The sequence below is a fragment of the Vigna angularis genome, chromosome 11 (genome assembly GCF_016808095.1).
Source record: "Vigna angularis cultivar LongXiaoDou No.4 chromosome 11, ASM1680809v1, whole genome shotgun sequence".
Classification (NCBI taxonomy): domain Eukaryota; kingdom Viridiplantae; phylum Streptophyta; class Magnoliopsida; order Fabales; family Fabaceae; genus Vigna; species Vigna angularis.
Window position 1 is genome coordinate 6,077,183 of NC_068980.1, and position 22,244 is coordinate 6,099,426.

A 22,244-nucleotide genomic window follows, 5' to 3' on the forward strand; every position below is an offset into this window, starting at 1 on the left:
TTATTATCTGATATGTATTGATAAAATATTTACGTAGCTTAACATATTTGACTTCGTAGTATATGATTTTTGGATAAACAGAAATATAATTTTGTGATAAACAGAAATAAAAAAAATGTTGATCCAGATTTAATAAAATTTATTTGTTATTATATGATATTCCATTTCTATCAAATAAAATTATTATTATTATTCGCATTAAATCATTTTGTGGTGCACCTTATCCTAAAAACTAGAGAAAGAAAGGGAAAAAAGAAGAAAAGGAATGAAAGGATAGTTGTGGTGCTTAATCCATTTTTGCAAGTTGCAAAGGGAAATAAATAGAGATGAACACATGCATGTGACGTGGCATCTCCAAACTCACTTTTTATTTACCCAACCCCAACCCCAACCCCTCAAACACAACGCAAGACAACACAACAGAAATTTCTCGCTCTCATTCTCTCTCTCGATTCTACTCTTCTCTCCTTTCTTCCGTCAACGGCGTTTCTCACTGTGGCCACCGGTAAGCTCTTCTTTCTCAGCGCGCAATCTCTAATTCTCTCTTTTTCCGATTATTGTTTTAGGTTCAATTTTCTGAACGCTGATTTAACTCGCTTTATCCGTTCAACTTATTTGTTTGAATCTTGAGTATATAATACTTTGCTTTTGTTTAATCCTAAATCTTGAATATGGAGTATTTTGTTTTTGGATGATCTAGAATTTTGAATGAGAACATGCTTCTGTGATAAGACCCAAGTTTGATGGTTGTAAAACGTGATGTTGATTCTGTTATGCTAATTGTACGTATTGTTACTTAGAACATTTAGTTATTTTTTTTGCAATTTTGGAAGGATGAGAGTTGTCTAACCGGCTCTGCCATATTCAACTTCTTGTTTCCCAGAGCTTTTATTGTTTCTTATCTCTTTATATTGTATTTTAGAAGGACGAGAAGTTGTCTAACCGGCTCTGCCAGATTCAACTTCTTGTTTCCCCAGACCTTTTATTTCTTATTTATATTGTATTTTTGGAAGGATGAGAAGTTGTCTAACTGGCTCTACGAGATTCAACTTCTTGTTTCCCCAGAAATTTTATTGTTTTATCTATTTTTTTATTACATCTTTCTGGAAGGATGGAAAGTTGTCTAACCGGCTCTCCAGATTCAACTTCTTGTTTCGCCTGAATTTTTATATTAAGATTATTTTGATGGTAGGGGAGCTAATCCTTTCTTACATATGATATTTATACATGTTATGATCATGAATATGAGTTATGAACATGTTAAAATTTTGGTAATGGTAGTTATCTATTCACTTGTGTAAATTTAGTTTTATTGATTATATTTTTTTTTTACTTTTGAGTTACTGTGGTAAAACATTCCTTTTAATTGTTTTTACCGTTGGATTTAGCTAAAATTTTAATATATGAATCCTAAGACCTATTTCTTCACTTTGACCGTTCGGATCATTAATTAAGAGTCTATACTTGGAGAAATAAGTTTTGCATGTTTGAGTAAATTAATTACCCCTATTATTGTGTTACTGAGTCCTCTCGGTAAAATATAGATTCTGTTCTATTTGACCGTTAGATCAACCTGAAAATTTGATATATGATTCCTAAGATATATTACTATAATTTGATCGTTCGGATTTGTAATTAGATGTCTATGTGTTGAGAAATAAATTTCGAAATTTTGAAAAGTATGATGAACACTATATTTTTGTTCTTAAGTTATCATGGTAAAAACTTCATATGTATTTCATTTACCGTTACATTGAGCCCAAACTTTAATATGTAGTTCCTAAGACATGTTGATGTATTTTGGCTGATCTATGACCTTTGATTGGTGAAAATATGTTGAGTTATACTCGTTATGAAAAAAAAATGAGTTTATAATATGAAGTATGATATCTGGCAATATTTTTACTTTATTTTGGGTATTGACACCAAAACGGGTTATTGTCAATTTATGATTAAAGAATGAACATAATTGAGTTAGGTGGATAAGAGGGTATGATTTGTTGATTTTATGAAATGTTAGAGTGAATATAAGAAATCATTACTTATGAAATGATGTTTACTATGGGGAGTAGTATGTTCGGTTTATACCATGAGAGCTTGATATGAGCAAAGTAACACCAAGTTTTATGAAAGCAGGCAGAAAGTGGTCTGACCATAAGGCTTTGACATAAACATATGATTCGTAAGTTTTAAAGAAGCAGGCAGAGAGAGGTCTGACCATAAGGCTTCAGAAAGTAAGACATAGTATACAGGTAAGGCTTAAGGAAGCAGGCAGAGAGCGGTCTGATCATAAGGCTTCGTGAGTAAGCATGGTATACTTGTAAGGTTTATGAAAATGAGAAAGATGATTTTGAAGAAGAAGAAAATGAATTAATGACATCGGGATAATGATATTTATAAATTGCAGAAATACATGATTGAAACATTTATATTATAAGTAGGTTTAATGATTGTATGATATGGTTGACTTACCCTTATTTGTTTGTGCTATGATCATATAACTCATGTTATATGTGAGCAGATAATGTTGCAGATACGGTTGAAAAAGCTTAGAGATGATGAGAGGGATGCGGGGAAAACTTTCAGGGATTTTTGTAAAAATAATAAATTTGTATTGGAAAAATATGTTGTGTAAGACTTATAAGTTTAATTTCGAATTTATGTTAAGTGGTGAAGACTATATTATTTAAAGTTTGTAAGTTTGGAATTGTACTTTGGAAGAATTGAAATAAAGTTTGATTGTTTATATTAGATATCAAATTAATTTAGTCTTTACTATCAGTAATACCCTTTAAATTATTTGGGGTGTTACACCCTCAACAGCTGCCACCCGAGGTTAGTCCTATATGTCCAAAGTACCCCTAAGGACTAGGACCTTCTGTCGTTCCCACACATGACCTACCCTCCTCTAAGTGAGGACGAGTACTCATGGAACATCAGGATGAACCGCCAGCTTAGCATGCCCACAGTCATACTTTACCAATTCAATAATCATCCATGAGTCGTTCCTCCCTGCAACGCTCGTTCAAATCCACAACATTTCATCCACATCACATTCTCTTCGTATTTCATTCATAATCATTCTCAATTTCATCTTTCATTATCAATCATCTAAATTTCTTCTTTGTTCAAAGGTTATTAAGGACACCAAATACCAAACGTTAAATGCTAACTCAGAACTAGAACTAACACTTGGAGCGAGACCGAGAGGTCTCTAGTTCAATAATAGATTAAGACCGAGAGGATTACTATCAGTTTGAGAAAGAAACCGAGTTCAATCATATAAACATGAACGACTAGAACGAACGATCGTTACTTAAAAGGTGAGCCAATTAGATGAACTGACTCTTGCGAGTTCTAACCGAACACCGAAAAGACCATATCAATTACTAAGGCTCTAGGCTGGAACCAATGAATGTAGACACGTCAAGACATTTAAAGAACCATACTTAGAAGAATTCACATAAAGAAACCTAACGTTAGTCAATGACCGAACACGTTAGAGGAAAATTCTATTGAAGTTGGACGAACACTATTTTCATCAAGATATATTACCGAGAGGTCTCCAGTTCAATAATAGATTAAGACCAAGAGGATTACTATCGGTTTGAGAAAGAAACCGAGTTTAATCATATAAACATGAACGACTAGAACGAACGATCTTTACTTAAAAGGTGAGCCAATTAGATGAACTGACTCTTGCGAGTTCTAACCGAACACCGAAAAGACCATATCAAGTACTAAGGCTCTAGGCCGGAACCAATGAATGTAGACTCGTCAAGACATTTAAAGAACCATACTTAGAAGAATTCACATAAAGAAACCTAACGTCAGTTAATGACCGAACACGTTAGAGGGAAATTCTATTGAAGTTGGACGAACACTATTTTCATCAAGATATATTATAAAAGGAATGAGAACGATCACTTGGTGAAAGACCAAGCACCATTCAGACGATCGCTTGGTGTAAGACCAAGCATCATTCAGACGATCGTTTGGTGTAAGACCAAGCACCATTCAGACGATCGCTTGGTGTAAGACCAAGCACCACTCAGACGATCGCTTGGTGTAAGACCAAGCACCATTCAGACGATCGCTTGGTGTAAGACGAAGCACCATTCAGACGATCGCTTGGTGTAAGACCAAGCACCATTCAGACAATCGCTTGGTGTAAGACCAAGCACCATTCAGACGATCGCTTGGTGTAAGACCAAGCACCATTCAGACGATCGCTTGGTGTAAGACCAAGCACCACTCAGACGATCGCTTGGTGTGAGACCAAGCACCACTCAGACGATCGCTCATGCACAGTATTTCGATAAGAAGACGATCATCCTCAAATAAGATTCTTCCCAAATGAAAGAATCCAAGCCTAACCAAATTTACTATGAAATACCAAACGGTCGATGACCATTCGGTGACGAAGTACTCTTTCATATAGAAATTTCATATCAGAATCATTTATATTCCAATTCATTTCTTAACATATAGTTTCATAACTTTATACATTCATCTCATAATCACTTTTCATACTTCATACAATCCAAGCATATCAACCATCATGCATCATATTTATTTCAGTTAACTAACGAACGTTCATACAGCACAGTAAACATACAAATTAAATTAAATAAGCTTTCCTTACCTTATAAAGTGAACGATCGTCCTAGAGACAGAATATGGTTTGTCTGACTACAATTTCTTCTACCCTTACGCTCAACAATTCTTCAACTAACTGAACAACAGACCAAAAATAGTTCAGAAAGAAACTATGAACTCATGCAACCAGAACTTGGTTTGCATGTACCAGATAACGAACGGCTAACTAGAAAGGAACTTACCAATTTAGAACTTGAAACTGATCGGTTCAAACTGAAGTTCTGGACGCCGGAAGTGCTTCTACAGTGCCTGAACGGTGATCAGAGAAGAGAAAGGGTGAGATTTCGTAGAGAGAAGGGAGAGCTTTTAGAGAGAAGGAGGAGAAATGAGATTTCAGAGTTTTGGGGAAAAAGATGCATGCAGAGAGTGTGGCGTAAACTTTCAAAAACTCAGTTTTGTTTAAAATGAACGTCCGCTCCTCTACTGACACCTGCATTCCACTATCTGATTTCTGACTCCCCTCATCTTGACACCTGGCGTCCGTTCAGAGGGGTTTGAGTGCGTTTTTAATGGTTTTGACACTTTTTAGGAAAAAACTAACACTTACTAAAATAAAATTATATATTAAATTGAAAATAAAATGATAAACATAGTTTTTATTGTTTCTTCTCTAATAAATAAATCGATCCTATAAGCGAAATGTTAATACTATACTAACTATTTTTTTTCTCAACAAAAAAAACTACAACAAATGTTTAGATTATAATTATAAGCAAAACATATATTATGTCTCTACATATTAACCTTTACTTCCCCACTACCAATTGAACGAACAAGAAAAAAATAAAAAATAATATATATATATATATATATATATATATATATATATATATATATATATATATGAATGTTATGAACAACTTATTATTGTTATCAATATTTAAAAAGTAACATGATATGATTCCTCAAATTTAGCATATTTCATTATTCAAATTAAAGAATAAGAGCGGTTAGAAAATTATATTAAGTTTTCCAAAAAAAAAACAACGGTTTTCAAGTTCTATACAATAGTAAAATACGGATTTCATTCTAAATTAACTCACATGGAGAGTTGAGAAAAAAAAGGTCATAAAAGAATATAAGTACACCTATAACTAGAAATAATCTGGCGAATTAGGGGTTTTTTTTATTGACGCCAATTGAAATAACTTAATTTTGTAGTCAATACGAAAACGTTATTTCTTATTGCTGCTGAGATTATTTAAATGTTAATATAATTTTTTTTCTATTTTTAATTAATAATTTTTAATTTTTTTAACTAATATTAAGGATAGGCTATTTCTCTATGCAAGTCGACTAAATATTTTAATTGAAGTATTAGTTTTCATATTGGATATTTTTGCATTTATTAATAATTAAAATACTTTATTCAAATGCAAAAAATAAAATTTAATAAATTTGAATTACTTTATCTAGCTACAACATTTTAAAAATTAAATCATTTAAAATAAAAGTAATTTAAATTCAGAATGTTTTAATTTTCTTGAAATTGTAAAAGTTTATATCCAAAGATTATTTTAGTTAATTTGTGAAGTACATAAGCACATGACATGGTATGGGACCCTGTCCCTGAATCTTAGTAAGAAAAAAAATTAACTACTACCTTGCTTTCAATTTATTTTTAAGAATATTTTGATCATTAACAAAAATAAATATTATATTTATAAAAAATAAAATATCAAAATAATAAATATAAAACGTGTCTACAAATTTATTGATATGAAAATAATAGTAAAAAAAATTCAGAAACACGTCAATATATGCTCCTGAAAGTAGGTTCAGCGACGAGATTTTGAGCCATACTGCACCTTCCTCTCCGTTTTTTTACTCTTATTTAAAAATTAAAAAAAAACCCTAAAACCTAAAAACCCTGAAAATCTAAGAATCCTTCTTCCTTCTCTCGCGACAGTCTCTCACCCTTTCACTTCCATCTCTGCGATCCCCGCTGTCGGAGAAAAATCCGTCCGTGAATCCATTTTTGGAGCGAGCATTGTGCACACCTACCCTTGCCTGCATCTGGTGAGTTCATTTTTTCACTCTTTCTTTTCCGATTTGGGGGTGGGATGTGTAGTGAAAGCATATTCTTATTCCCTGTTTTTTAGCCAGAGGGCTTGAGGGTTATTGCAAAAGTGTCACGTGTGTTTGTAACCTCACCGGAAATAGCTCGGAGCAAGTCCAGATAAGGTGCCGCTGTGATCGGAAATTTCTGCACACGGCTCCACAATATGCGAAATGTGGAAGATATGAGAAATGTGTTTAAAATGTTTTTTTATATTTTAAAAACTAAAAGTTTTAAACATATGTATTTTAATACTTCTTTTATTTTTAACATTGAAATCTGAAATCATGCTGGACAACAACATTAGTCAATCTAACTTGTTCAACAAACCATTTAGGGGTGGTCATTCTATCACAACTTAAGTGCATATTGTTTCGTTAAAATTTAGTGCATGTAAGTTGATGGTCCGATCTAATGTTTTATTAAATATGTATTTTTTCTGATTTGTTCCTGCCTGTTTCAAATTTAGTTATTTACTCCCAAAGATATTCCATGTTCTGTTCCTATCTTCTCTGTACTTTTGCCACATTCAATTAGGTGACTTTGGTTGCTAGTGAGTTGATTTTTTGGTTGCTGCTGAGAGTTCTTGGGGAAGGATTTGTTGAAGTATGGAGCACTTATTCATTAAATCTTTCTGTTTTTTTATGGTAGTTGCACTGCTATATTCTTCAGCCATTGTGAAGAGCCAAGGAACAGGGTTGCAGTTTTCATCCCGATTTAGTGCTGAAAGAGGTAGGTTCTTCAAGTTTGTTTTCTTCTCAGAACAGCATGTATGAAAATATGACTCACATCTTTTTCTGACCACATGACTTTCCTTATACTTTTCATTTTGAACTCTGAAAACCTGTTCTAACATGTGCTTTTGGAATTTTTAAGTTCATATTCTTCTCGTTGCTATTATGGTATATTCGTTGATTATATAGATTGCTTTTTCGAATTCATTAATGATTATTTTGTGAACATAAAATGTGTGTTTATGGACTTATGGTGATTAATGTATACCGATATTTGAATCTGTTTGTATGGTAAATTGGTAATCATTATGGCCTTCCAACTGTACTAGGTAGAATTGTATTTTTGTGTGCAGGGTAATTTATACTTGATTTCATGTCTATATTGTGCCATATGCTATCTCGAAGACTGAATTCTTAAAATTTTAAATATCTTTGTTTAACAATAAGTGTTAAAGTGTTTTTTTTTTTCAGTGGACTGACCCTAATCCACAAAGTATATTTGGGCTTTTATATTTATGGATTTTATGAGCATGATCTGTTTAATTTGTCTGATCCAACATTAATATTAATATGAACATATGTATTTATCTCTACGTAAATGCTCTTTACCTTGAACTGAGTTAATATGATTGCAGGGCTTTGTCTCTCTATAAGAAAGCAGTATGCCGCACAGAACCCGACCCATGACTGCGCTCTTGGTGTTCACTGCTCTAAATACAGTTTTATGTGCAACCATTACTCCAGTCTATGATTTTGTTTGCTTTCTTCCGTACTGGGAAAGAAGGGTGAGATTTTTGTTCATTTCTTTTTCTTTTTTGTTTCTTTGCTCCATTCCATCTCTGGTTCCTTTTGTAACAGAAAAAAATTATATGGTTCCTTATGTCAATGAAATTATGTGAGATTACCCTAGTTAAGTTGGAGCACTGTTGTTATTGCCCTAATATTCTATAGATCAGATCACAATTTCATTAATTCTTGAGCATGGTTATCGACTATGATGACTCTTTTATGTTAAACTTTTAGCAAAAGAAACCACTAACAATGATCTCATAATACCCCCTTATGGTGCAATGTGAGGAAATTATCAGCGTGATTGGGTATGTTTGGCGTTTGTAATCATGTACAAAAATTTGTTCTTAATGGCTTCTGATCTTGAAAGTGGTCCTTAATGTGAACCGTAAGGTTTTTGCCTTGTGACCTAAAATAACATTACATATTTAAACCCTCCCCAATTCCTCTTTTGAGTGGCTTTTGATCCTGTATTATCGTTAATGACATGTTGGATGTTTGTTCATGACCTGTTTTACTAGTAGCTGAACATGAGTGGATCAACTAAGATTTCTCTTTTTAATTGCCGGCTGTTTTGAAAATGTATCTATTTCGGAATCATCTTAGATCATAGGAAATCTTAAATATTGCCATCTAGCGGTATGTAGTGAATATTGATAGCCATTGCTATGCTTAGTACGTTCAAAAAACAGTGTAGAAGAACTGGCAGAGAAGATAGCTCTGTCACTGTAATGATTTATGGATGTATAGGTAATGTTTTGGTTGGGGCTAACTTTGAAATAGTATTTGTTAATTGTCTATGTGGTTAATTCTTTACACAATCTAATGTTACAGAGGGAAAGACGTCGCCAGCAACGTGAAGCTACTATAGCTAACAGTACAAATTAGCCATGACAGGATTTATTCGGAGAACCTTTCTGTAGTAAGATTTTTATTGTTCTTTCTTTCTTTCCCTTCTTGATGTAAATAACCATAGACCATCTTGAAATGAAAATATGAACACTTGGCCGCAATCGTCGGACATTTATATAACCTTACTGTAACATTGCTTTATTAAGGTTTGAAACCAAATGCTCAATCGAGTCAAATTTTGTTTTTAATTTTATTTCTTGTGTCCTTTGATCTACATGAAGTTAGTGCTGGCTTTTATGCAAATTTCAAGTTGGTAAACTTGAGTTTTGTTTTATCTATGAATGCAATTGCATCTAAAGAATTAATAACTCGATTCTGTTATATTAGATTATCTGTTTAGGAATCCACCTAAAACTAGTACAGTGAAACCAGAGAGTTGAACCTATTGAAAATTTCCCTTCCATAAACTGGAGAAATATGTCCAAAATGAACAAAAACAACGAGTAGTATAAGAAATGAAGAGCAAATTAAAAACAAAAATCTAACAAAAGAAATATTAATGATGCTAACGGATACATTTATATTTGCCTAACATTTTCTTTAGTTCTTTATTTTGTTTATATTATGTAAATTATTTATGATAGAATATTGTTTTCTACTACAAAAACCAAAATATGTTCCTATTACTTAACACACATCACATATTCTACAACTACAATATATTTTTTAAAAATTATAAAATAAACATAATTAAATGAATATTAATAAAAATAACACATTCATTTATGTTTTATATATTTTTTATTAACTAATACATGACAGGGTACTTAAATATCATTAATTTATCATACTAAAAATGATTATATTTATGTTTACATTAGTTTATAATAATAATTTTTAGTCTATTGGAATTGTTAATATTAAAATTATTTATAACATTGGAACATATTAAAATTATTATGAAAAAGTTATTTCTTATGTTAACTAGATGCACGTCATGAATAATTATACACATTTTTATAAAAAAAAAATAATATTAGCTTTAGGTTACAACCTATCCCGTGCACGGGTAAAAAAACTAATTGAGAAGAGAAGAGAGTGAACGAGAGGCTACATAAACACTAGAAAAGAATTTAAAATGTTTCATAAATTTCAATAATCATATAAGATGTGTGATTAAAAATTTTAAAATCAAAGACTAATATGTCTATAATTTTAATTAAAGATGTCTGAGAACATATTAACTTGGAATGCATTATTATCTTTTTTGCATATTAAACATACTATACCATATTGATTTCTGGGAAAACTTCTCTGACAATAAGTTGTCGATGGGATTTTTTCACTCCAATAGCACTGTTTTTCTTTTCTTTATTAATATAGATAGCATGATTTAGTATTTATATTCAGAATCAAGTATTCGAAACATTAAATTTTTTAAACTTTTGTTTTTTTCCAAATATTTTTTTCTTCTAAAAATTTATTTTTCTTTTTAAAAAATTATTTTTTTTCAACTGATTTCTTTATCAGTCTCCTCTTAATTAAATTTACAATAATTGAAAGGTATACTATGCTACTTGAATTACTTTTTTAAGAAGATGCTTAGTGGTGAAAATTTGTGGTTGATGGTGGCATGGTGGCTCTTAAAGCCTCACACTTGCATGTAAAACTACACACTGGTCCTATCAGAAAATGGTCCATCTTTTTTTGTTCTTCCCTCAACCAAACAATTTGCATTCTTTATCTAATACTGTTGCGGTGGAGATGTTTTAAATACACACTTTATTCTGCATCATGTGCTGCACTTTTTTCTTTCTTAAAATGAACTCAATTGTAAAATTATTAAAAGTAATATATCGAGTAAAAGATAAAATCAATTTAGAATATATATAAATATAAATTTTATCCTATACATCAAAATTATGAACGGGAACCTATCAAAATGTTGATTTTTTAGTCTTAACAATTCGATTATTCGGTCTAAAGTCAAATTTATCAGTATTTAAAATCTAACTATTTTTTATGATGATGTAGAATTAAAATATGGTTAAATCCTTCCACTGATCCTAATTTTTGTAGCAAAATAGTAAATCCATGTTTGTATTTTTATTTGTTTCGATTTGGTTCCTAATATAAAATAATTGATGCAATGAGATTCATTCCGTTAGTATTTTACAAGCACCGTTAAATAGATCTTACGTTTGAATCTGAGTTTGTGATAACACTTATAAGAACTCCAACTACGAAAGTTAATGGTTACTTATATAATGTTTGAGAAAAGGTTAATATATCGAATGTGAATGAGGTTTTAACACATGTCTAAGCGAAAACCTTGTCGAAGTTGAGGGTTCAGTGATCATCATGTTTGAGAGGAGTTTGGTTAGAGCATTTTCTCAAAAACTATCATTTCATTTTAAATAAAAATAAATTAAGAATTTTATTTTATGGAAAAAGTTTAAAGTAGAATTCTGGTAATAGATTTTCCTTAATATTCTAAATGCAAAATGTGGATATTTTTACCATATGTGGGTGTAGGGTGCTTAAGTATTATATATATTATAAGACATTTGTTTTTAGTTAATGTAACATGTTTTTTCATATTTTTTTATATTCACCTGTATTATTCATTTCACTGTTGTTTCATTTTATAAAACTATTATGAGGTGAATTGAAATTAACAGTTTCGATTGAGACAACGGTAAAAAAATAAAAATAAGAAATGGCACCCACAACTTTGTGCAACATCAATTTCATTATTTGATTATGAACGAAGCATGCTAATGGAAAATTCTTTTGTCCAAAGTGTACTTTTCAAGTTGTTCAAGATACTTCCAAGCATGAATAAAAGATGAATTGAAGTTCACCAATAAAGAAACAGATACTAGTAGCTTGTATTAATATTTATCCCATCAACTTTAAGATGTTCCGCATAAATCATTTTGTTTCCCATAGAACAAAAAGATGTTCGGTGTAATTTTTATGACATTTAAAATCAAAATCAAACTTAATTCTTACCAAGATTTATTTACACCATTAAGAAAAAAAACCTAAATGGAAATGAATATTTTAAAATTTAATTTTATTCGGGGTGTTGTGTATCAAAATAACATATTTTGATAAAGTGGAAGAAAAATTGACAAACAAGAAAGTCAAACTTAAGAAAGAATTTGAGTCACGGGAAGAAGACTCGGATGAACAAATTCAGATAGTTTAATTCTAAAAGATCCCGATATGTTAACAATTTTTATTAATAATTTTTTGACAATGAATGACATGTCACTATTTTATTGGTTAGTATATTTGAAATGAATCAATCACACGCTATTCCATAGGTTGTTGTAAAAAAGTTGTCAAAAAAAGTTGTTAAAAGAACATTTTCCAGATCATGATATTTTAACAATTTTTTGATAATAGATTACATGTCACTATTTCATTGGTCTGTACATTTTAAACGGACTAATCACGAGCTATTGGATTTATAAAGGTATTGGATCTATAAAAAGTCTAACGGAAAGTTACTATGTGTAGTTTTTATGTGTCGTAAATTTACACGTCCTTATAAAACGTCAACATATCTCTTACATGAAAGGGAAAAAGCAACTATTTTTGATAATTTTTTTACAACTGTCTATGTGATAGCTCGTGATTGATCCGTTTAAAATTTACGGACCAATAAAATAGTAACAATCTATTATCAAAAAGTTGTTAAAAAAAATTGTTAAAATATCATGTTTCTACGTAAAAATAAAAAGTAAACAATAACTTATCCTAGCTGTAAAAATAAAAAGTAAACAATAACTTATCCTAGCTGTAAAAAGAAGAGATGTGAAGATACCAAACGTGGAATCTCTCACAATAATTTTGTCAAACATTTGTACCACTATATATATCCGTACTAAATAGTAACTTTTTTCTTGTTTAAATAATTCTATGCACAAGAATTTGTGAGTATAATTGTTGGAGGTCCGTGCAGTTGAAAGAAAGAGCAGACAGGAAGAAAAGACGAAAATAACTAAGCAAACTACTTTGTCAGTGCTCGTGGTAAAGCATTCTGTTGGTACCAGTTTTTCCTTTTCCATGTGAAAGCATTCAATTAAAATCTTCCATGGCGTTGAGTTGTTCTTCACAGAGAAACTTCGATACTGGTTTTACCATTTCCCTTAGAACAGCTTGTGAATTATTTAATGAGAAAAAAAAGGTTACATTTGGGATGTTTATTAGCTGCATGAAAGAGACAACGATGATTGTTGATGAACAACCACTAACGGTTCATTAATATGACAGCAAGTTGGTGCCATCTGCCATTGTAGTTCTAGGGTTTCCCTTATATATCATGGCAACATTCAAATGCATGGTCTTCTTCCACGTTCAAGTTCTTAGTTAATCGGTGGTTGTTATGGATTCCTTCTACCGAAAGCTTTCCTACCTACAACAAAGCTACTTTATCCTGCTTAGTAATGGAGCACAATCGGTGCTCTTGTTCCACCCATCAGTGCATTAATTGCAAACATCCTCATTAAACATTGCCCCCTAATTAATTAACCACTCCAATGTTGCACCAGATCATCCACAATTAATTCAGTTATATATCTGCATGGACACTGATTTTAGCATGTGTTCAATATATGAATGCTTGTTTATTAAATCACAAATCATATTAGAAACTTATGACACTAAGGTTATGTTGTACCTTATTAACTCTTTGATATTTTCTATGTATCTTTTCATCACATTATCCCGTCATCGTAATTATAATATTTTTTTTCCTTTTCTCACTTTTATATAGTGTATCCAAAAATCATATTTTCTAAATAAATGTTAAAGGATTAAGGATTAAGGATTATGAAGAAACAAAATAAAATAAAAATTTCCATGATTTAAAACTATAGCATATCTCACTACATGTATAAGTTATTAAAATGTAAAAATTTAGAGAAATTATATGAAAAGAAAAGAAAAAACTTGTTGAAAGGGACCTTATAGCAGTTTGAAAGGTATCGACATCTTGTCTGTTGTAACAAACCCTACCTAGGTTAAACATAACTGCAGTTGTGTTGTTGACAGTTGACACCACCTACTACATCAGCTTTAGCTCCCTACATTTAATAGGTTTATGTCTCAAACTGTCACTATATATAACCTTCAAATTATCTTCTTCTCTTCCAACTTCTTTCTCTTTCTCATCCCATAGCTATGGCGTTTCCTAAGGTTATCACAGCACTTCTTCTTGCACTCACTATGCTCAGAATTAGACCCTCCGCATGCCAAACAGTAGAAGCCAAAGTCTCTTGCACTGACTGCTCTAACAACTACGATTTCTCTGGTTTGTATCCACTCTCAAACAAATTCTGATAATGCATATATAATATATATGGATATTAAAAAGTATATAATATTTTTTTAAAACATAATAAACATATAATTATTATTTTGTAAATTAAAATAATATACATTAAACATTTAACTCTAAATTAAATTGAAGTATCAGTGGTAAGTAACACACTGTATTATAGTGTTCATAAAATGACAAAGAACTTAAAAGCTTATAGTAGTTATTTTGAAACATCATAAACACATTTCGTGGACCTAGATTGTACAACTGTTGGTGTTTTCAGGCATTATGGTCTCAGTGAAGTGTGAAGGTGTGAAAAAGCTGGCTACGGCGACAACAGAAGAGAAGGGTTTCTTTAAGGTTGATCTTCCCAGAGACCATGGAAAAGCTCCCTCAGTGAAGTGTCTTGTGAAACTTCTTGGGGGACCAAATCATCTGTATGCTACAAAGAAGAACCAGGTGTCTGAAATTGTGAAGGGAAAAGAGAAAAACACTTACACAATCTCCACTCCTCTTAGTTTCTTGAGATCATGTCCTAAAAACAGAGAATGCAAGGTTGCTGATAACCAGTTCAGTTCATCCAAAACGTTGGATCTTCCTCTGCCTCCGGAGTGGGGTTTGGCACCCACCAGCTACTATCTTCCTTTTCTCCCCATCATTGGAATACCTTAGTCTGTCCGTTTAACATGTAATAGCTGGGAAGAAGAAAAAACAGTGTTCATATATATGCATATATCATGTGTGTAACATGAAAAAATGTCATATAAATATCAATCTATGTCTTGAAGGAAGTTGATTTCAGCCACAGAAATAAAATTTCGTTTTAGTTTGACCCAGAGAAATATTTAAGTATTGGATCATACTTGTTATACTATAACATAAGTTTATTCTCTCTTTTTTTTTCTTTTTATGGAAAGACATGATTTTATTCTTGTGCACCAATACATCTAAGGGGAAACGGATTGTAGGAAATTACCATAACAAAAGGAACATAATTTCAAAAGTAAAATAACTTTTTTCAACATAATTAATAACTGAATAAGCTTTACATTGAGACAGCCTTGGGTAAAGATTTCCCAATCTTACGAGTTTTTTTCTATTTTGTAAAACGTTAAAATTTTTATATAAAACTTATAAGAAAAAGGCTCATAAAATAAAATATAAAACTTTCTATGAGTAAAAAAATACTAATAAATAAGATGATATCAAGATTAGAAATGAAAAAATGAGCATGTCCTCACCAGAGTCACTCGTTCCTTTTGATTACAATCGGAGACTGGTGTAGTTGGAGTGGTGGTTAAGATTACCTGTGAGGGGTAATTTGAGCTTTATAGATTTGATGGAGGTGCAAGAAAAAAAGAGAGGTGCGGAAAGAAACGTCCCAATTCTGGCAGCACGTTAAGACCGTAGCTATAATTAAGCCCATCACAGATAAAAGAAAAAAAAAAGATAGTGAAAAGGAAAAGTACGTATGAATGAATTATGAACATGAAATTTGATATCGTTATTTTGGAATTTTCAATTCATAAGCTATAACTCTGATTGGAATCCAAAAGAGAAAATAAGACAAAGTTGGGACAAAGACCTTTTACCCATTCTTATACACTTCTCTGAGTATTATCATCAAACATCTTTCACTCATCACTTCAACTCAAGTCAGCCATGTTCCTACTACCTTTGCCTTAAATAACTCACATCCCATTCTAACTATACATTGTTCTCGCATCTCTCTTTCCTCAATCGATTCAATGATGCCGTGGTGAGAGGGTCAATGATTTTTCGCAACCAAAATCCAAACAACTTTCAAGCATTTCCCTTTCATCCCTTACTATTCAGATTGCGCGGTCAATTCCACGGTAATGAGTAATCAATCTCTACGTCTATACTCATATAATGTAACCTTTACTCTATCCTGTCATTGTTTTCTCTTTTGTACTTTCTGTTACCTTTCTAAGTTCTACATATCATTCCTTTATCTGTGGTTTGCATTCATCTACTTAAGAACGTTTCGATATTGCATATTGCTTCACATTGTTAATTTCTTATGTACTTAGGATTAATTTAGCAACTTATTTATAAGGTTCTTTCAATATGCATTGATTAGTTTAAGAAATAATTTTTTAAGTTTATCTTAATTTTACAAAATCAACTAATAAATTAATATTTCCATTCACTTATATAATATGATTTAAATATGTCTCCAACATATTCTTTTATGTATATTTTAAGTGTAAAATTAAATATTTATAGATGATCCAATGACACAATAAATCGGACAAATGAACTTTAAATGACTCAATGCCACAACAATAAAAAAAATTATAAAGAAAGACTCTGATTGAATATACAATGCATAATAATATAAATAAAAGTAATAAAAAAATGAATGGAAATATATAGATGAGAGTCTCTCAAACTAAACATAAACATTTCTAGTTTAGAACAAAAAGTCTTGAAACAAAGTTGGAAATATACCTTTTTAAACACATCTACAAGTTAAAGCGAAGACGGTGACAAAAATTTAATCAAATCACCTTATCTCTTATAATGTAATGGTCAATTTCAATATGTTTAAGAAAAACTTGGGTAGAAGTAATTTGTAATGATAATTGTTTATCATAATATAATAATGTTGGACTAAGAAAAGAAATACACAACTCTAGAAGTAAGGATGCGAGTCATTACAAAATAACGAAAACAGGTGTAAAATATTTGGTCTTAAAAAAATTTCTAGACACTATATATTATTCTTTAGAGTGTCGATATTAATGAAGATCCAAATCGGATAGAAAAATTATTGATAGATTGAATTTTTTTGGAACTTAAAACTTATATATATAAAGCTAAAAAAAAAAATATTTAAATTTTTGAAAATTTTAAAACTTATCTAAACTTACAAAATCATTGAAAATGATATTTTTTGAAAATATGATTTATTTATGTAACTTTAATCTAAATGTATGCTTCAAAACACTATTAAAGTCGTGATTATATAATTATAATAGAAAACTATCTCGTTTTAATTAATTGTCTTTGATACGGTGATTATTCCTAAGCTATTCTTCTTCCATCCTCTACTCGTCTCATTTTCATTCACCAATTTTATCTTCTTTGTATAAATTAAAAATATATTTAAATGTTTATAAAGAGAACTCTAGAAATATAATCTAACCTTTTAAATGAAATTGTTTTATGACAAAATATATTATTTGAATAAAAGTTTCAAAAAGAATAAAAATTTAAAAATTGATAACGGTATAATATAAAATTAGAATTTGAAATTTAAAAGAAAGTAAGAATTAAATAAAATTACACTCTTCTTCTTAAGTTCACATATTTTCTCTTCATATTTTATTGCCGTTGAGATCCAATAACGTATTGTGAATTCAACCTTCATATCCGATCATTGAGGTTAAGCATAGCAGTTTGACATAAATTTTTTTATCTTTCTTTCTTGTTTTTTTTTTAATGTAATCTCTTTCTCTTTCATTTTTCTTATTTCTTCATCTTCATTATATAATTTGTATATACAAATTGTGTAATATGGAGTTATTACATAAAGATTTTCTTTTTTACATAAAGTCTTCTATTATAAAGATTGGTAATAATAATAAAATTTGTTATATATATATATATATATATATAATAGTTCATTGAAATACTTATATTAATATAGGTATAATAATTATTTATTTAAATCCAAATAATTGTGTTATTTTCACAATTGAGAGTGTTTTAACTACTTATTATTATTAAAGAAATTATTTTCCACATAAAACAAGATGTGTGTCGTGTGTCGTGTGCTGGGGAAGCGAGAGTGTTCAAGTTGACTTAGTCTCTAATTTTAAAGTTTTGTACTGTTGCCTTGATTTACTTTCTTATAGCTACAGTATAAATACAAATATAAATATATATATATATATATATATATATATATATATATATATATATATATATATATATATATATATATATTATCTCGAAACATTGTAAATATGACTCGAGCTTTCAATGCTTTTACATTTCTTGAGATGAAGAAATACATTTTTAATTTAATTTTGAAATTAATGTTAGCTTCAAGCAAATGTAAGAGTTAAAAGATCAAAAGTCCAACATGTAACCACCTAGAAAATAAAGTATTAGAGTAGATAGGTGTATTAAAATAATGAGACAGATTATTTTACTTTAAAATAATCTTATAATATAAATAGAATTTTTATAAACACGTCTCATTATTCTAAGAACACTTCATTTCTCTAGAACATTATTCCTCATAGTTTTCTAACTTCTCTCTACCTTATCTCACTGCTGAGTTATCTGTTCGACGATCAGGAGGTGCCTAGGCGATCTTGGCGTTGAGGGCTTCGATCTTGACCGATCAATTTCGTGTTTCTTAGCTGGTAAGTTGTTTTCCCCTTTTATCCGTGTATTTTGGACTGTGAGCATGCAATGTTTCTGTCTTGCATGTGATTAGCAGTTCTTCCTTCAATTTCTAGCTCAATTTAGGTTCTAAGAGTTGTTCTCTATCACCAATTGGTGAGTTGTAGGTTTCTGTTGAGTTTCCTTGCGTTGCAAGGCATTGTCGGTGTATCTCTGTGAGCTGGACTGCTATCTCTGAGGTAAGGGGAGCTAGCTACTGTTTTAATTTATTGTATGATCTGTATATATGTTGAATGTGGTTGTATTTTACTGTTTAAGACTCAATTTTTAATTTTTAGGGTAATTTGAATTGAATGTATTGAAAAGGTTGGATTTGTGAAACTACAGTGTGATGATGATGAACTGTTTTGGATGAATCTAAATGTTGTGATTGTGCATGTTGGAGGTATTTGATGTGAGTAATTTGTTGTGGTAGTGATGAGGTAGGAAGTGAAGTAAATTGTGTTTGTTTAAAGTCAATTTGGAGGAAGTGAGGTAGTGAATTTGAGTATTTGAGGTCAAGTGTTGTTAGGGTCTGCTGGGGCAGTCTAGATAAGTCATATGTGACTTGTTTTGAGTCATCAAAATGGTCAAAAACAGGTTCAAAGTCGTAAATTGGAATTTGAGTCTCTCTAAGTTGATGAAATTGAGGTTTTAGAGTAGAATTTGGTGCATAAACACTTTAGATTGATGTTAGGAAAGTTTAGAATCACTTAGTCAAGTCTAATTAAGTTTGTACAACAATCTAGGAGTGTTAGAAGTTGGGAAAATTGAGTGGAATTGGTAAGTTGTGGTTGAGTTGCATAATTCTGCAGAATTTCGTTCTGTAGATTATGCAGACTCGCTGTGGGAATGGATTCGCATAGCGAGTCACCTTGGCGAGATGCTCTCTACCAAGGCATTCGCACAGCGAATGGGTGCGCTATGCGAATGGATTGAGAGGGTTGCTCTCTGTTTGATGATTCGCATAGCAAATCAAGTCGCTATGCTACTGGTTGGGGTCTAGGATTATTATTCATTTTATTCGAATAGCGAATAAGTTTCGCACTGCGAGTGTTTGGGGAGCCTGAGCCACTGTCTAGGGCTCTCGCATAGCGAACTGGGACGCTATGCGAGGGGTCTAGGGTCTGATTCAAGTCGCGGTTTATTCGCATAGCGAGTTTAATTGCTATGCGAATGGTTTAGAGGGTTGGGTCTCTGTCTGAGGATTAGCACAACGAGCTAAGCTGCTGTGCAAGAAGCCTCTAGTTTCACTATGCGAATGTGTGCGTTGTGCGAGGGGTTCAATTTTAGTTCACTATTCTTTTGATCTTAAGTTGTTCTAAATGAAACATTGAGTGCTTTATAAAGTAAGTTGAAGTTGTATTATGTAATATCATTGGTTATTGATGTATGTTGTGTTTCAAAGTGAAAGTTGGTTAATTCAAAGTGTAAAGTTCAAAGTATGGTTAATGGACGTAATTCCATGATCCTCAAGGAGAGGATACATGGTGGTGCTCTACGTTGTGATTCAAAGTGTAATCTCTTGTTGAGATTCAAGTAAGTTTAGAATGAATGCAGGAGCTTAGTCTTGGGGGTTATCCTGAAACTCCAATGGTCTTTCATTCTCAAGTAGAGAGGATTGATCCATGTTGTGAGGAGTAGCAGGAGGTTCTAGTCTTGGGTGCTTCCAGTATGGCCCAAGGTGAGTGATAACGGACTAACCTCGTGAGTGTGGTAGGGTGAAACCCATTGGCAATGGCTTTGCAAAGCAGTAGAAGTCATCACGAGTGCACAACCCGCCATAGCTCGGCAATCATTCTAAGTCCGGACAGTCAAAGTCAGTGTGGTGTTATGTGTGAAGAGTTTATGTGATGTGAATGAATAATATGATTGTATGAAGTTAAATAAATTAGTGTATGATTAACCTTTGTTTAAACTAGTTTACCCTGTTGTGTGTTGTGTTTTGTATGTGTTGATGTTCTTTCTTCTGCAATGATTATCCTTTGGATGTGAGCAGTGGAAGAAGATGTTTCTCTGGAACAAGCATTGGATGAAGGTGATGCTGCGAAGTAGTTGGCTTAGTTTAGTAGAATCTTGTATATAGTTTTGAGTCTCCTATAGTATGTATATAAAGTTTTAAATTTATAGTTGTTTTTGGATGACTGTAAAGGTAACACTTTATATTTTAGATGGATAACTGTAATACTTTATCATGCATGTAGCTTCTCTTTAATATAGTTTATACTATATATTTTGGGATGTTACACGACATAAGTGATATAACTAAATTCCTTGAGGGACTAAATATAAAATATTCATTTTGTAATTCACCATTAGTTAAATGTACGCAATATGTGTTTAGATTTGAAGATAAATTTTAAAAATGAATTTAAGTGTAAAAGGAGGTGAATAAAGTTATTTGGATTAAAGAAAAAATTATGAAAATGAAGAAAAATAAGAATAAAGTTTCTAAAAATTATTGAACATGGGTTTGATATATTACAAAAATATATCACTTATTAAAATTAAATGATGACAATTTTACCCTTATTTATAAATTGTTATTATTATTATTAATGGTCTTGGTTTTGATTTTTAATTTTGTTCAAAAACTAAGTAATTGAATTTTTTGGGTGCAAGAAAACCATAGTCTCCATGGCTAGGTCTAGGAGGAGCTTGGACTACTCTCATGCGGCAGTTGGCAACCCCATTGGTGTCACACTGTGATTTAAAACGAGTATCCTCTAGATCATCTTCATCGCTAAGAATCGATTTTACAGACAAATGAAGATAGGAGAATCAGATCACTATGCACAAATGGAGAAAAGATAATTGATTCTCTTATGAAGTGTAATTAAGTTATTTTGCAACTATTGATGTTTCTCTTTAAGTATCTCTCTTCACTAATTAATGTGAAAGAGCTACATCTACTCTCTCTTGCATTTCTACACTCCTAAATTATCTTTAGTTATTTGATGAAATACGTCGGTTCTCCTTTTGAATATATAATATATGCTTAAAAACAAGCATAGGCTCATAGAGAATAACCTACTTCAAAAATAAATACAAAAAGTTTAGAATGCAATAATTGATCATAATAATTTAGATTTAGAAAAATAATAATATTCAAATACCTATCTTTTTATACTATATAGTTTTCTTCTTATTACATTATATATCTTATAAATATATATTATTATTATTATTATTATTTAAGTAATTATTTTCTTTAAAAAAGTAATTAAATCTAACTATTTTTGTTATTATTTAAGTAATTACTGTAATGGGTAGGAGGCGACCAACCACCTAAAGCAGTTGAGTAAGATATGATGCTATGCTATACTTATTGATCTGGATTTGTGGCAGAGTGCAGCTGGAAAGTTCTCTGATGACATCATCAACAGGGTACAAAACAAAA

General features: G+C 31.0%; 2 protein-coding genes and 1 long non-coding RNA gene across 5 annotated transcripts; all 3 read left to right on the forward strand.

The window, feature by feature from the left end:
- Positions 1–271: 271 nt before the first annotated feature.
- On the forward strand, positions 272–2,760 carry LOC128194712 (uncharacterized). The gene is made up of 2 exons (XR_008246041.1): positions 272–505; positions 2,522–2,760. It is a non-coding gene; the product is annotated as an uncharacterized LOC128194712 (long non-coding RNA).
- A 3,670-nt stretch (positions 2,761–6,430) lies between these two features.
- On the forward strand, positions 6,431–9,312 carry LOC108333316 (uncharacterized). 3 transcript variants are annotated; one of them, XM_017568724.2, is made up of 5 exons: positions 6,431–6,678; positions 6,762–6,843; positions 7,370–7,450; positions 8,088–8,237; positions 9,076–9,312. In XM_017568724.2, the coding sequence occupies exons 4-5, from the start codon at positions 8,115–8,117 to the stop codon at positions 9,127–9,129; spliced, it is 177 nt and encodes a 58-aa protein (XP_017424213.1). In that variant the 5' UTR covers positions 6,431–6,678; positions 6,762–6,843; positions 7,370–7,450; positions 8,088–8,114; the 3' UTR covers positions 9,130–9,312. The 3 variants fall into 3 exon arrangements, with proteins under 3 accessions (XP_017424213.1, XP_017424214.1, XP_017424212.1); XM_017568725.2 differs by having other exon boundaries at positions 6,766–6,843; XM_017568723.2 differs by lacking the exon at positions 6,762–6,843 and having other exon boundaries at positions 6,432–6,678.
- A 4,936-nt stretch (positions 9,313–14,248) lies between these two features.
- LOC108333589 (uncharacterized) lies at positions 14,249–15,267 on the forward strand. Its single transcript, XM_017569058.2, has 2 exons — positions 14,249–14,416; positions 14,709–15,267. The coding sequence occupies exons 1-2, from the start codon at positions 14,287–14,289 to the stop codon at positions 15,095–15,097; spliced, it is 519 nt and encodes a 172-aa protein (XP_017424547.1). The 5' UTR covers positions 14,249–14,286; the 3' UTR covers positions 15,098–15,267.
- The last annotated feature ends 6,977 nt before the right edge of the window (positions 15,268–22,244 follow it).